Source organism: Notolepis coatsorum (genome assembly GCF_963971535.1).
Source record: "Notolepis coatsorum genome assembly, chromosome: 7".
In the NCBI taxonomy this organism is placed as follows: Eukaryota; Metazoa; Chordata; class Actinopteri; order Aulopiformes; family Paralepididae; genus Notolepis; species Notolepis coatsorum.
In genome coordinates, this window is record NC_140171.1 from 26,604,044 (window position 1) to 26,616,610 (window position 12,567).

The 12,567-nt window shown below is 43.0% G+C and overlaps 1 protein-coding gene across 1 annotated transcript; it reads right to left on the bottom strand.

Moving 5' to 3' along the window:
* Positions 1-297: 297 nt before the first annotated feature.
* ufsp2 (ufm1-specific peptidase 2) lies at positions 298-12,567 on the bottom strand. Its single transcript, XM_084318865.1, has 12 exons — positions 12,465-12,567; positions 10,930-11,023; positions 10,177-10,360; positions 10,017-10,083; positions 9,513-9,673; positions 8,234-8,426; positions 7,754-7,900; positions 7,033-7,173; positions 6,512-6,636; positions 6,337-6,413; positions 5,228-5,352; positions 298-1,670 (listed from the first exon to the last, which is right to left on the bottom strand). The coding sequence occupies exons 1-12, from the start codon at positions 12,465-12,467 to the stop codon at positions 1,584-1,586; spliced, it is 1,404 nt and encodes a 467-aa protein (XP_084174991.1). The 5' UTR covers positions 12,468-12,567; the 3' UTR covers positions 298-1,583.

The following is a 12,567-nucleotide window of genomic DNA, read 5'->3' on the forward strand; positions in this document are numbered from 1 at the left end:
ACAGAAAGGAAGTAAGGACACTGCTCAGTATTGTTGAATGCAACATCTGTCTACTATTGGTGAACCCATCATCGGTCTACCACTGGTGAACTCAACATCTGTCTACTACTAGTGAACTCAACATCTGTCTACTACTGGTGAACCCATCATCGGTCTACTACTGGTGAACCCAACTCCAAGAGAAAAAGATGCTGGGTTCTTTTGCCTGCCAATAATTCCAAAGATTGCATTACAATTAAAAATAATAGTTTTATTTAATAGTATAGCGGTACATCGCTCACTTCTCTCTAGGTTGCTTTTCTCTCAACCAAAGCGTGACGACTCTGTATTCTGCCCCTTTCACCCCTTGATTGATTGATTGAAAACAGATTGTAGAATGGGTACAATACAGTACGGCTCAATACACACAATTGTTAACTCATTGGGCTCCAAAAAAACGTAATATCTCGTGTTTCGCCTAGTCTAGTTTTTAGATCCTTTGATATTTTTCCTTTGATCCCCGTTCTAAACACTCAGCCGGAGCTCCCTAGGTCTCCCTGGCTCATCTGCCTACGTTGGAATTGCAATGACGATCGAATCTCACCAGGTGGCAGTATCACCTACCATTTGAACTGGGAACTGGGGATACCACTTGTCTTGTGATCCACTCCGGGGTTTTCCGCCTAGGAGTGGATCACAACATAGCAATCGGTGGAAGATTTGGTGCCTTGGTACAAGAAGTGGTTCTAAGGACACATAGTATAACTGTAGATTGTATAGTATAGCATTGTATAGTAGTGTACATAAGACCCAGTGCCTAATCCGTAGCTAACAGTGTATTGCACTATCGCAGGACCTTAGCATGTCTTACCATGCTTTTTGTAAACTTTATGTACATATACCTGTTATGTCTTATTCTTATTACTTGTATTATTGCACAAACATCTTATTCTCATCCTATTCTTATTACTGTATTATTGCACAATCGCTGCGGGCATGACCCCCCGCATTTCACTGTATGCTTGTATGCCGTGACAAATAAAACTCTTGACTTGACTCTTTCCCGTATGGTATCCATGCCCAATATACACGAGTAATTGCGATCGCCATGGGATCGACTGGGATTTATTCATTTTAGAGTACTTTCTGACTGAGGGAAGGTCTATCTTAGGTAACCTGCTGGTATTTTTTTTTACGTAAAACATGCTTCTGTACCGATCACAGTGTCGTATTTTATCGGACATAAAACATGCTTGACAAACACGATCGCAGTTTCTAGTTAAAACATCGCTAAAATGGTACAGATGGGGAAAGGGCGTGGCGCCCAGAGTTAAGGGGATGCAGACCAGCGAAAGACTTTCATCTTGTTTACATCAGGGTCCCCCATTTTCAATTCATGACATACACAACATACAGATATATATCATGACATGTATGACATACAGTACATGACACAGACGGACGGGTATGTTGTTGACCCATGAGCCCCTTTCTCACTTGTGAAAAAACATGACACATCCAAACTGAATGGTTCTGAAGTTGAGCTTATTTTCTTCATGCCAAAGAAAGTTTAATTTGAGTCCATTTGAAAGGCCAACATCAAGTCAGATGGCCTTCGGTCTCTGAGGCAGACAGAGGTTGTAAAAGGCTGTCTGATCCCAGAAGTTTGGACCCTTCCAGCTGCACCAGCCCTGGGGAAAAGTCATAAAATAAAACCAAATGAAAACTGATTCTGTACAAATTAAGTGCATTGTAGTCCACTGCAATGTTCAGACTACTGTATCAGGAGGCTATCTTCTCCAAAAATGTTCTTATTAGCTACCCGTGAAATTGCAAAAACCGTAGCAGACTCAATATTTCAGCGAGACGCTGCAGTGGCAACAGACGTTATCACAATGAAGGCACAGGGAAAGTTGCCGGAGGCCAGAACATTTGTTCCTCTGCACCGGCAGGATGTATTCCAGCTGTAAACTCATCATTGGAGTGTAGCTAGTATTGATTGAAAACGTTATTAACAGATTGCAGAATGGGTACAATACAGTACGGCTCAATACAAACAACTGCTAAGAGGATGCAGACCAGAAAAATACTTTTGTCTTGTTTACATCAAGACATTTATGACATACAAATATACAGTACTGTGTAAGAAAAAGAGATCATAAAAAATATATACATCCGAAGGGGAAGAAACTGTACATTGGAGGGGGTTGGGTGGGTGGGTGGGGGGAGTTTGACATTTACCGGGGCCAGTTTCTAATTGCAGCCACCCGTAGGTGCTCTTTGAGAGCGGTTTTGAAGGAGGGTAGGGATTCACATTCCTTTACGGCTGTGGGTAGGGCGTTCCACGTTATTGTGGCATAATTTGCTAAACGTGTTTAGTCCCTTGTTTGAGCCAAATCTGGGTTGCACATGATTTGTGGAACTCCCTCTGGTGTCCGATGTGCCCTTCAGCCAGATTTTCCAGTAAGCTGTCATTAGGGTGGAAGTTCTGGTTCCGACTGATGGAATAGAACATTAAGCCGGTCTCATTTGGGACTTCCAGATCGAGAAAATTATTTATTCTGTGAAGGTGTATAAAGACGAGAGCTTTTTAAGACACAAAGGGAAGTCTGTAAAAGTAAACTGTAAATCGTAGAATGTGCACCAAACATTCTATTGAAACCATCTTCAGGTTACTTTTAGAGAATATAGACTACTGATATTGAAAAAGACTAATTCCCTAAGTCTCTCTCTCTAGGTCGTCCTCGGACGGGCCCTCCATCGGTGCTTCCAGTCATCCCGATCCTCCATGCATCTGGCTAGCTCGCCGGTGCTTTCTGTTCCCGCATCTCTCCTGAGTACGTCCACATAATGTGAATGTGGGACGTCCTTGTGATCGATGCCCATGTGTTGGCTCCCACAGCACAAGTTTGCTGGTTGGCAGCTCATGGTGTCTCTGGCAGTGACCTGCCAGCCTCATTCTCCTGACTGCCACTTTCTCGCTCACCCTTATAGCACCCCCCCATACAAGTTTGCATTAGTGACATGCTCATCCCTGTTGATGTTAAGTACCACACGCATCATTCTGGTGTAGCACCCATCCAGGGACTTCAGGGTCCAGCATTCACTACCATACAAAAGGACAGACTCAACTGTTGCATGAAAGAAGTTGAGCTTGATTTGACGGGGGAGGTTGGATTTCCACACACTGGTCATGCCGTTCAGAGCCCTCCACGCAAGCGCCTTCCTCACTTTAAGGTCTTGCTCGGACGAGTTGACCCACGAGCCCAGGTATTTGAAGGCACAGACTTCCTTTAGAACAGTGCCTCCTGTTGTCGTTAGAGGTGGATGATCCGGGAGGATGTTATACATTATGACCTCGGTTTTCTTGGCATTTAGCCTAAGGCCAACCTTGGCGCACTCCGTCTCCACTCTGCACAAGAGTTCCTGTGCCTGCTCTACGTGGTCAGAGAGCAGGCTGATGTCGTCCGCGTAGTCCAGGTCTGTTAGGACTACGGCGGGGTGTCGTCTCGATCTCCTTGGGGTTATTGTGAGACAAAGTTCCTGCTCCGGTCCATTGATGGCCTTTTTGAGCGCATAGTCGAGGACTATGACAAAAAGGAAGGGGGCAAGGGTGTCCCCTTGCATCACCCCGGCCAGGATGTCAAATTATTCACTGTTGCCGTCTGGGGTTACCACCTTGGCCCTTGTACCCGTGTGCATGGTCCCTATGGCCCGGAGTAGATTGGGAGGGACTCCGTAGGCCTTGAGTATCCTCATCATCACGGCTCTGTGTATCGAGTCAAAAGCCTTTTTGAAGTCGATGAAGCCTAGTACCGCTGTCAGGTTGTTCTTCTTCACCTCCTCGATGATTCTCCTCAAGGCCAAGATCTGGGCCACAGTGGTCCTCTTCTCTCGGAAACCATTTTGGTTCTGCCTGAGGTGGGGGTCGATGGCGTTCCGTATCCGGTTTAGTATCATGCGATTGTACATCTTTGCAATGACACATGTCAGACTTATGCCACGGTAGTTGTCTGGCTTTGAGAGATCTCCGGACTTAGGCACTGGGATGATGTTAGAGAGAGACCACATATCAGGCTGGTTGTTTTTCATCAGGGCATGGTTGCAGAACTCCAGGATGATGTTGTCAAGGTCACAGTTCTTATAGACCTCTGGGGGAATGAGTAGTCACATGAATTGGTCTCCAAAGGCCGTGAAGTGCTTGACGGCAATGATGCGTCTGTAACCTCACTGCATCCATGCTCAGAGCTGATGATGTTTAAGTTCCAAACGAGAGTGAGTGCTACGCGTAAAATGTGCAACTTGAGAACTACTAGGAATGTCTGATCAATGAGTGTCTGACTCCCACCTAAACTGCACGGACTACAACGCATAACGAATGACGTATATCACTCAAGTTAGGGTACCTTATGTATACTGCACCTGTGTATACTGTATACTTTACTTACTCATAGTATTTAGATTCTAGTGTTTATTGTAACCATATTTTTTTTTTATCCACTTTTTCTCCCATTTTCTATATTTTTCTCCCATCCCAATTTCGTATAATCCAATTCAACCCTCCCCTGTCACGAACGCTGTTTCTTGCCTCCCACAAGCCGGCTGCAATGTGGACTAAGTCATACATAGCACAAGTCCCCTCCGGTACTTGAGGTAACAGCAGTCGCATCTTTTCACCTGAGCAGCTCGATCTCTCAGTGGCGAGGAGTAACGCGTGGGAGGCTCACGCTGCCCCCGACACTTCCTGATTCTACTGCGCAGGCGCACCAACTGACCTGTAGGAGTCGCTGTCCACAACGCCCGATCCCCACCCATCAGTTTCCCACCCCCTAATACGGCCAATGTGTATTAGTATGGACGGCCAGCTAAACTGAAAGCAATGTGGAGCGCTGGGCTCGAACAGGCAAGCCCAGCGTCTCCGTCATTCATGGTGAGCGCCTTGCCCACTACGCCACATAGCCTCCCTATTGTAACCATATTTATTGTAATGTATAATATAACTGATAGGACCCTCATCTGCACCTATGATTACACTGCCTACTTGCTCAGATGCGTATATTTAGAGTTAATTACATTGTTTACACTGCCTATTTGTACTTTTCTACTGTACTATACTGTACTATACTTGTACATCATTTTTATGCTGCTATGATGCCAGCATTTCCCCCGCGGGGATCAATAAAGGAATATCTTATCTTAAATACTCTGCAGGCTTAAAAAGGGTTTTAAATTGAATTGATGGAGATACCTTGTCTGTGATGAGCTGTAGGTCCTCTGCTCCTGTGTAATGTGGATCCAGGATGAGGTAGCGGATCTCTCCTGTGGTCTCGCTCCAGGCCACGCCCAGTATAGTGTGGGCTAGAACTCCTCCCCCTAGACAGGACACCAGGGCAAAATGGAGATATATTTCTAGGAATGCACCGCGATACCACATATTAGCGTCTGACACGATTCAGAGTCCTAAACGTTCAGATAGAGTACCGATCCGTAGCTTTTACTGAACAGTATAGACTTAGACCATCGGTTTGCACCATTTCACATTGGACTTTGGTCACTGGACAGAAAGTATTGATATATAATTAATTCTTTCCATTAGAGCGATCTAACAAAATGTAGCAAATCCAAGTCACTTTGCTTTCTCATGTTACACATGGTTCTTGGTATTGGTTTTTAGTATTAGGGAAATCCTCCAATAGTAATACTGTAGGTCTTTCACAAGAGTTTTGCCTTTCTATCTTTTTCTCCCATCCCCCAATTTAGTCGTTATGCCAATTCCCTTCTTGGTCGTTGCGCGCACTGCCCTACTGTTGGTCTGGGGAGGGTGTGTAGACTACCACATGCCTCCTCCGATACATGTGGAGTCGCCAGCCGCTTCTTTTCACCGGACAACAAGGAGTTTCACTAGGAGAACGTACATTCCTTGCCAAATCACTTACAAGCCATTCTATTTAGCTCTGTATGCATGAGTGAGAATAATTAATATAACCGAGCGGATACGCATTTCATTTTGAGAGAAATTGTTTGGTACCCCGTTGACATACAATATTAATGGTTATTGAATGCAAATAGGAGACTGCTACCAGATGCTCAAAAGGGCCAACGCCAGCTGAAAACCTTTTTTGAAAGTCCTGACAGAAGTCTTTGCTAGTTAATATCAATAATATTAATATCAATAATAAAAAATTATATATCTTCATTATATGCTGCCTCATAAATGTGATGATTTTTATTTATTAATTGACAATTTCCACAATCACACAAAATACAAGACGCACAGCTTGTCTATAAGATTTAGTTTAAGTCCCAGTTTAACTTAAGTCTACTAACCACAGTTAAACAGTTTGAAATGCAGCTTACCGATCATGACAGGAGTCCCCTCAGTGAGGAAGTGATTGGCCAGTTCTCTTCCTTTGGATGCCAACTCAGATCCTTGGCTAAAGAATCAACAGATGTATGTTCAAATAATCACAAAATAAAAATAAATATATAATGTAGTCAAGGTATTATTATAATACATGCGCACAGAACACACCTCACAAACATGATCTTGGACGTGACTCCCAGCAGCTGGTCCAAGACCATCTGAACCTCAATAGAGCCGATCCACTTGCATGATCCCACAAAGGATCCTTGTTTGTCTCCAACATCAACTAAAGCCTGAGAGGAATAATAAAAAAAAAAAAAAAAAAAAAAAAAAAAAGCATCCTGAAACATCCAGCAACGTGCACACACATACTGCATCCTGTACCACTTTGTGTGTACGGTTTTAACAATAACATAAGCTTTTTTTGGATTTTCACAATACTTAATACTAATAGTAATACTAAATACCTCATTTTTGCATTTGTTGCATTTTGTACTTTAGTTTTGTATATTGTATATTTTGTATAGTGGTTGGTCTTTATTCTTTTGACTTTTTCTTTTTACTGTATGAAGCACAATCTCAGGAGGCTCATACAGAACCAAGTATTTCACTGTAATGTACATGTACCTTATATGTGACAAATAAAACAAAACTTGAACTTAAAGTGTCCAATTTAAAGGTATTGTTACCTGTTGAATTTCCACGTAGCCTTGCTGCTGGAACCAGGAGCAGATGGTCTGGAGGGACCGGTAGGCGCAGCCCCAGCCGCTATCCTCCATGCGGTCCTGCATGTAGTGGTGGTAGCTGTAGACACCCTGGACCAAGTACAACTAATGACCAGAAACACAGAGGATTGATTGATGTTATTGTTCCTTTCAGAATGTTTCACTGATCATCTGAAAATAAAACGAGTACGTAGTTGGTATGGATTTGATTTATTTTTTTGACCAGCTAGTACATTTAGTCTGTGGCTGATAAGTCCGTCTACTCCAGTGGTTCTCAACCTTTTCCATGTCAAGGACCCCCACATTGCCACACATTAGTCTGTGGACCCCCGTCTGATGTGAGTATTGATTTAAGAGAGCTGTTCAAGGGGGGTGCATTTTTAGTTCTAGGAGTAACAGAAGAGAGAAGGAGAGCTCATTTCCTACATTAAGATTTTCTACCAAAGTATCGACTGACGTTACGGATATCATTACACTGGCCGCTCGCCGTTGTAATTGTGTATCGTATGGAGGAATAAATACCCACAACAAAGTTCTAATGGATTGGCTTTCTTGTAGCTCAGCTAAGCTAATCAAGGAGTAGATAACAACAAGTGTGGTTATACTATGTGTTGTTAAATATGACATCCAGAATTCCATAACTGTAGTTGGGGGAGATACCATTTGAGAGAGCGAACGGTTCAACCTTGCCATTTTCCAGGGTGGGATGAGTCAAAACCAGATGAGGGTTTCGGAGGTAGCCATCTTTGTAGGGTTCGTCAGGGAAGTGATAGGTGTTGGCCCTTCTGAAGTAGGGCCTGTCCTCTGGCAGCTCAAACTGACCATGCAACTCCTACACAAAATATACAGTATATCAAGTGGAACATAACACTCTGGAACAGAAGAGGACAGTACAGACTTTAGTTATTTATTTTATAAATCAAGACATATTTTAGCCTTTTTCAATATATCATATTGTTCCTGCGTGGTAATGGGAAGTGTGATACAATCAACACTAACCTGAATAAGTCCCTTATGACATCACCCTGTGGCCACATTCAAACTAATTTACTCTCATTAGCTGTCAAACTAAATGCATGTGTGCAAAGTGTTTGAGATTATGTGCAAGAAAAAATCGGCATTGTTTTTTTTGGTGAAGTGCCCCTTTAAGAAACCAGCTTGGTACCTTGCGCCTGGTCTCCAGTTGGCTGTCGGGTACTCCTGCTGGGTAGACCACGGTCACCAGTCGTTTGGGCTGTGGAAGGATGAAGTGGAGCGGCTTGGGCACCAGCATAGCCGTGCCCTTCATGTGCTCTATGGCCACCTTCTCCATGTCACACAGCTGGCCAGTTAGCTCCCCCAGCAGGCGATCGCAAGCACTGCAGCAGGGATGACCGAGATTATTAAAAGCTTCATTATAAACGGTTGCAGTAGTATTGCACTGGCAGGGAAAAGCTTGGAGCCAAGTTTATTTCCAGTTGCAGTGTTTGCTAATATCAATAGCTGATATTAGAGGAAATCAAATGTAGACCATTCATACTACATACTACTATGTACTACTACTACTATCTCCCGGGCCTTTCTGTGTGGAGTTAGCATGTTCTCCCCATGCTCGCAAGGGTTTCGCCACCGATAAGATAAACCCAATGGAAAAACATGCACAACAGATCGCTAACGCTGTCGCCTCCCTGACGAACATGGACAGGAGCACTTGGATTGGTCCCCGGGGCGCGGCCCCTATCTGCTCCCGGCTGCCCTTGGGGGGAAGGACGACGGGATGGGTCAAGTGCAGAGACGCATTGGCGACCTAACAAAAATTGCATGTGTGTGTGTTCCTGTGTGTGTGCCACCCATCGCATGTGTGTGTCACTGCATGTCGAATAAAGACTTCTTCAAAGTCCAGTTATTATTACTACATCCAAGAGATGAAGAGAGAACAGATTTAACACCTGGCACAATGTAATAATTAGTTGACTGTCCTCAACTAGAACAATTCTTAGTCGACGAATAGTCATGGAATTTGTCACATCATCAATTTATTTATGTTATCGGATGTACCGATACCGACACTGTACCGATATTGACACTGGTACTGGATACCACATGCTCAAAAGGTCCAACGTCAGCTGAAAACCTTTTTGAAAGTCCTGACAGAAGTATTTGCTAGTTCATATCAATAATATTAATATCAATAATAATACAAAAACTGGATATTAAATGTTTAGTACGGATGCACCGATACCAATACTGGCATTGGATATTAAATGTTTAGTACGGATGCACCGATACCAATACTGGCATTGGATATTAAATGTTTAGTATGGATGTACTAAACGTTACCTCCAATCACAACTGTTGCTTCCCTCGGACAAGGGAAGAAACAGTTGTGATTGGAGGATCAAGAAAAGAGGGCAGGGCTTGAGATTGGTCAATTGAGGAGTGAAATGTCTCGAGGCCAGACGTACTCTTTGAAGGTGGTGTTGCAGGGGGCGCAGACAACACAGTCCATAGGCAGAGTGGCACGCAGGAAGTGATGCTGCTGGACAGTCCTGGTGAGGGTGGGGGCCGAGAGCGGGGGCTCCGTCTGCTCCGTCACCTCCATCATCAGGCTCAGGTTTATGACAGTCTAAGTGACAAGTGCACATTGTATATACACACACAAGTGACAAGTGCACATTGTATATACACACACAAGTGACAAGTGCACATTGTATATACACACACAAGTGACAAGTGCACATTGTATACACACACACACACACACACACAATCTTTATGGTAATATAATTGATTATTCTTTGTGCAGAAGAAAATGCAGTAAATAAGTATACTCTAGTGAGTCTAGTGTTTGTCCTACATTTGAGAGAATTCCCTTTGCTGCAAGAAAAATGACATAGGCTATCCATAAAAAAGGCCATGAATGAACTCTCCAGAGATAGATCCACCATAGGGGAGGAGACTGTACTCACTGCTGTTGCAATCTTTTTGCCTTTCTTTTTTCCAACTTTCCAGCTAGCGCTTCCTTGTTCATCTGTCCTAAAAAAATAGTTTTTAAAGAAAATACTTGAGTTACTATTAAGTTGTATAAAGGAGTCATGGACTCAAAATAAGAAATGAAGGAGAACTCACTTTATCCATTGTTGGACATCTTCACATAGTGTACTTGGAGTGATGTCTCGAGGTGTTGTACAGTCATCTTTATTTGGCCAAATGAAAACAGGACTTTCACACACATGTAGAACGAGGGATTCAGATTGAACTTGGGTACGGAGGCTTTCGAAGGTTCTCGAGATTGCCTTGTGTACGAGTGACACTGAAAAAGAAAAACAAAGATTATTGCATCAGACAGAAATGTGTGCTGAATCTATCCTTGGAGCATCAAGAAAAGTAAGCATATGCATGGCCGTCAGCGCTGAATATTGACTGAAAAAGTATGAATGTGACCCCAATGGTTATTATAGTTGATGTCACTCCATGTTACCTGTTTACTGCACAATGTTGTTTTTTCATTTTTTGATTCTATTATATGTTGTACCACTGTATTGCACATCGTTGCGGGCAAGACCACCCGCATTTCATTGTATACCTGTATGCCGTGACAATTAAAACTCTTGACTTGACTTGATGTTAATGTGGCAATGAACATTTTAATTCAGGTTTTGACATTAACATTAGCCAAAGATTCTGTCATAAACACCTTACCATATCAGTTTGTGCACAACTAACATAGTGGTTTCCAATGCAAATATGTGACATTATGGATAGCTACATTAATCTTTTTGATCCTACATAGTTATGTCACAGAGTGAAGGTATTGGTGGTATTTTGCACAATTCATAGTATCCCTGTACATTCCAGATAGTTGTTTTTGCCATACATTACCATCTGTGCTGCTGTACAATTGACATTTGAACTCCAGTGGTCCTCTAACGCGAAGGATGGTCTCGGGCTCTGTGGCGCTGGAGTCAGCAAGAACCTTAAACAGCACATCTCAGTGTGAGAATCAACCATCAACCATAAGACGCATGTCACATGACTCACATCCATCCTCCATTGTGGAACGCCCTACCCAAAGCTGTAAAGGGATGTGAATCACTACCCACCTTCAAAAACACTCTCAAAGAACACCTACGGGAGACTGCAATTCAAAACTGGCCCCTACAAATGTCCTAACCCAGTTGTACAATAAAGACCAAGCATGGCTTTGTCAGTATTCCAATGTACCCAACCCCCCCCCCCCCCCCCCACCTCCAATGTACAGCCCCACCCAACCCCACCCAACCTCCTCCAATGTACAGTTTCTATGTCAAATGTAGGTCAGTATTCCAATGTACAGTGTACAGTGTCCCCCCCCCCCTACCCAACCCCCCCCCCCCAATGTACAGCCCCACCCCACCTACCCAACCTCCCCCAATGCACAGTTTCTATGTCAAATGTATATACACTCTTTTTCTGGATTTTTTTAGTATCACAAACAGTACTGTATTTGAAAATCTGGTATGTCATAAATGTATAGATGTAGCAGTACTGTCTATCTGTATGTCGTGTGTGTCATATGATGAATTGAAAATGGGGGACCCTGATGGAAACAAGACGAAAGTCTTTCTCAGGTCTGCATCCTCTTAACAATTGTATGTATTGAGCTGTACTGTACTGTACCCATTCTTCAATCTGTTAATACCCTTTTCAATCAATCAATCAAAACTCTTGTTGGCAACATTGATTGATTGAAATTTGTATTAACAGATTGCAGAATGGGTACAATACAGTACTGTTTGTACCCATTCTGCAAGCTGTTACTAACAATTTCAATCAAATTCACAATTGTATTCATAACGGAAACCACTTTGTTAGCGAGTGTTACTACGTGTCCGACGAGGGTGTGCGTACACCTGGCCGCTTAGCTCAGTTGGTTAGAGCGTCGTGCTAATAACGCGAAGGTCGCGGGTTCGATACCCGTAGTGGCCAGTGACTTTTACTTATAAGGGATGCAGACCAGAGAAAGACTTTCGTCTTGTTTACATCAGGGTCCCCCATTTTCAATTCATCATAAACATATATGACATACAGATAGACAGTACTGCTACATCTATACATTTATGACATACCAGATTTGCAAATACAGTACTGTTTGTTACAAAAAGAGAGAACATCGTGAACATTTTTCTGTTATAACACCATCTATCTGCGACTAAATGCATGCGTCTTTTTATTTATATTAAGAGTTAACGCAAAAAACACAGCTGTTTGCGAGGAAACAAACATCCATGACATGTCTGTACTGTAGGCTACCTGACGGCGATGGCTAGCAGTAACATAATGTTAGCAGCAAGCTAACCATAGTTATACGTATGGAAAGTGGCATGCGTGTTTCATCAGGGAAAACAAATCACCATTCAGATTAGCAACACACTTACCATTGTAAAAACAAAGGCTTAAAATCTGATATATTAGTTAACGTTAACTGGCTAAGCTATGGACTAGATACAGTACCAGCAGCAAAGGAGGCTGACATGTCTG

Excerpts from the sequence above, each read along its gene's own strand:
- ufsp2 (XM_084318865.1), bottom strand. Across the intron at positions 10,084-10,176 it reads GATGTCCAACAATGGATAAA|GACAGATGAACAAGGAAGCG; the intron begins GTGAGTTCTCCT and ends CTATTTTTTTAG. Across the intron at positions 7,174-7,753 it reads CCACCCTGGAAAATGGCAAG|TTGTACTTGGTCCAGGGTGT; the intron begins GTTGAACCGTTC and ends TCTGGTCATTAG.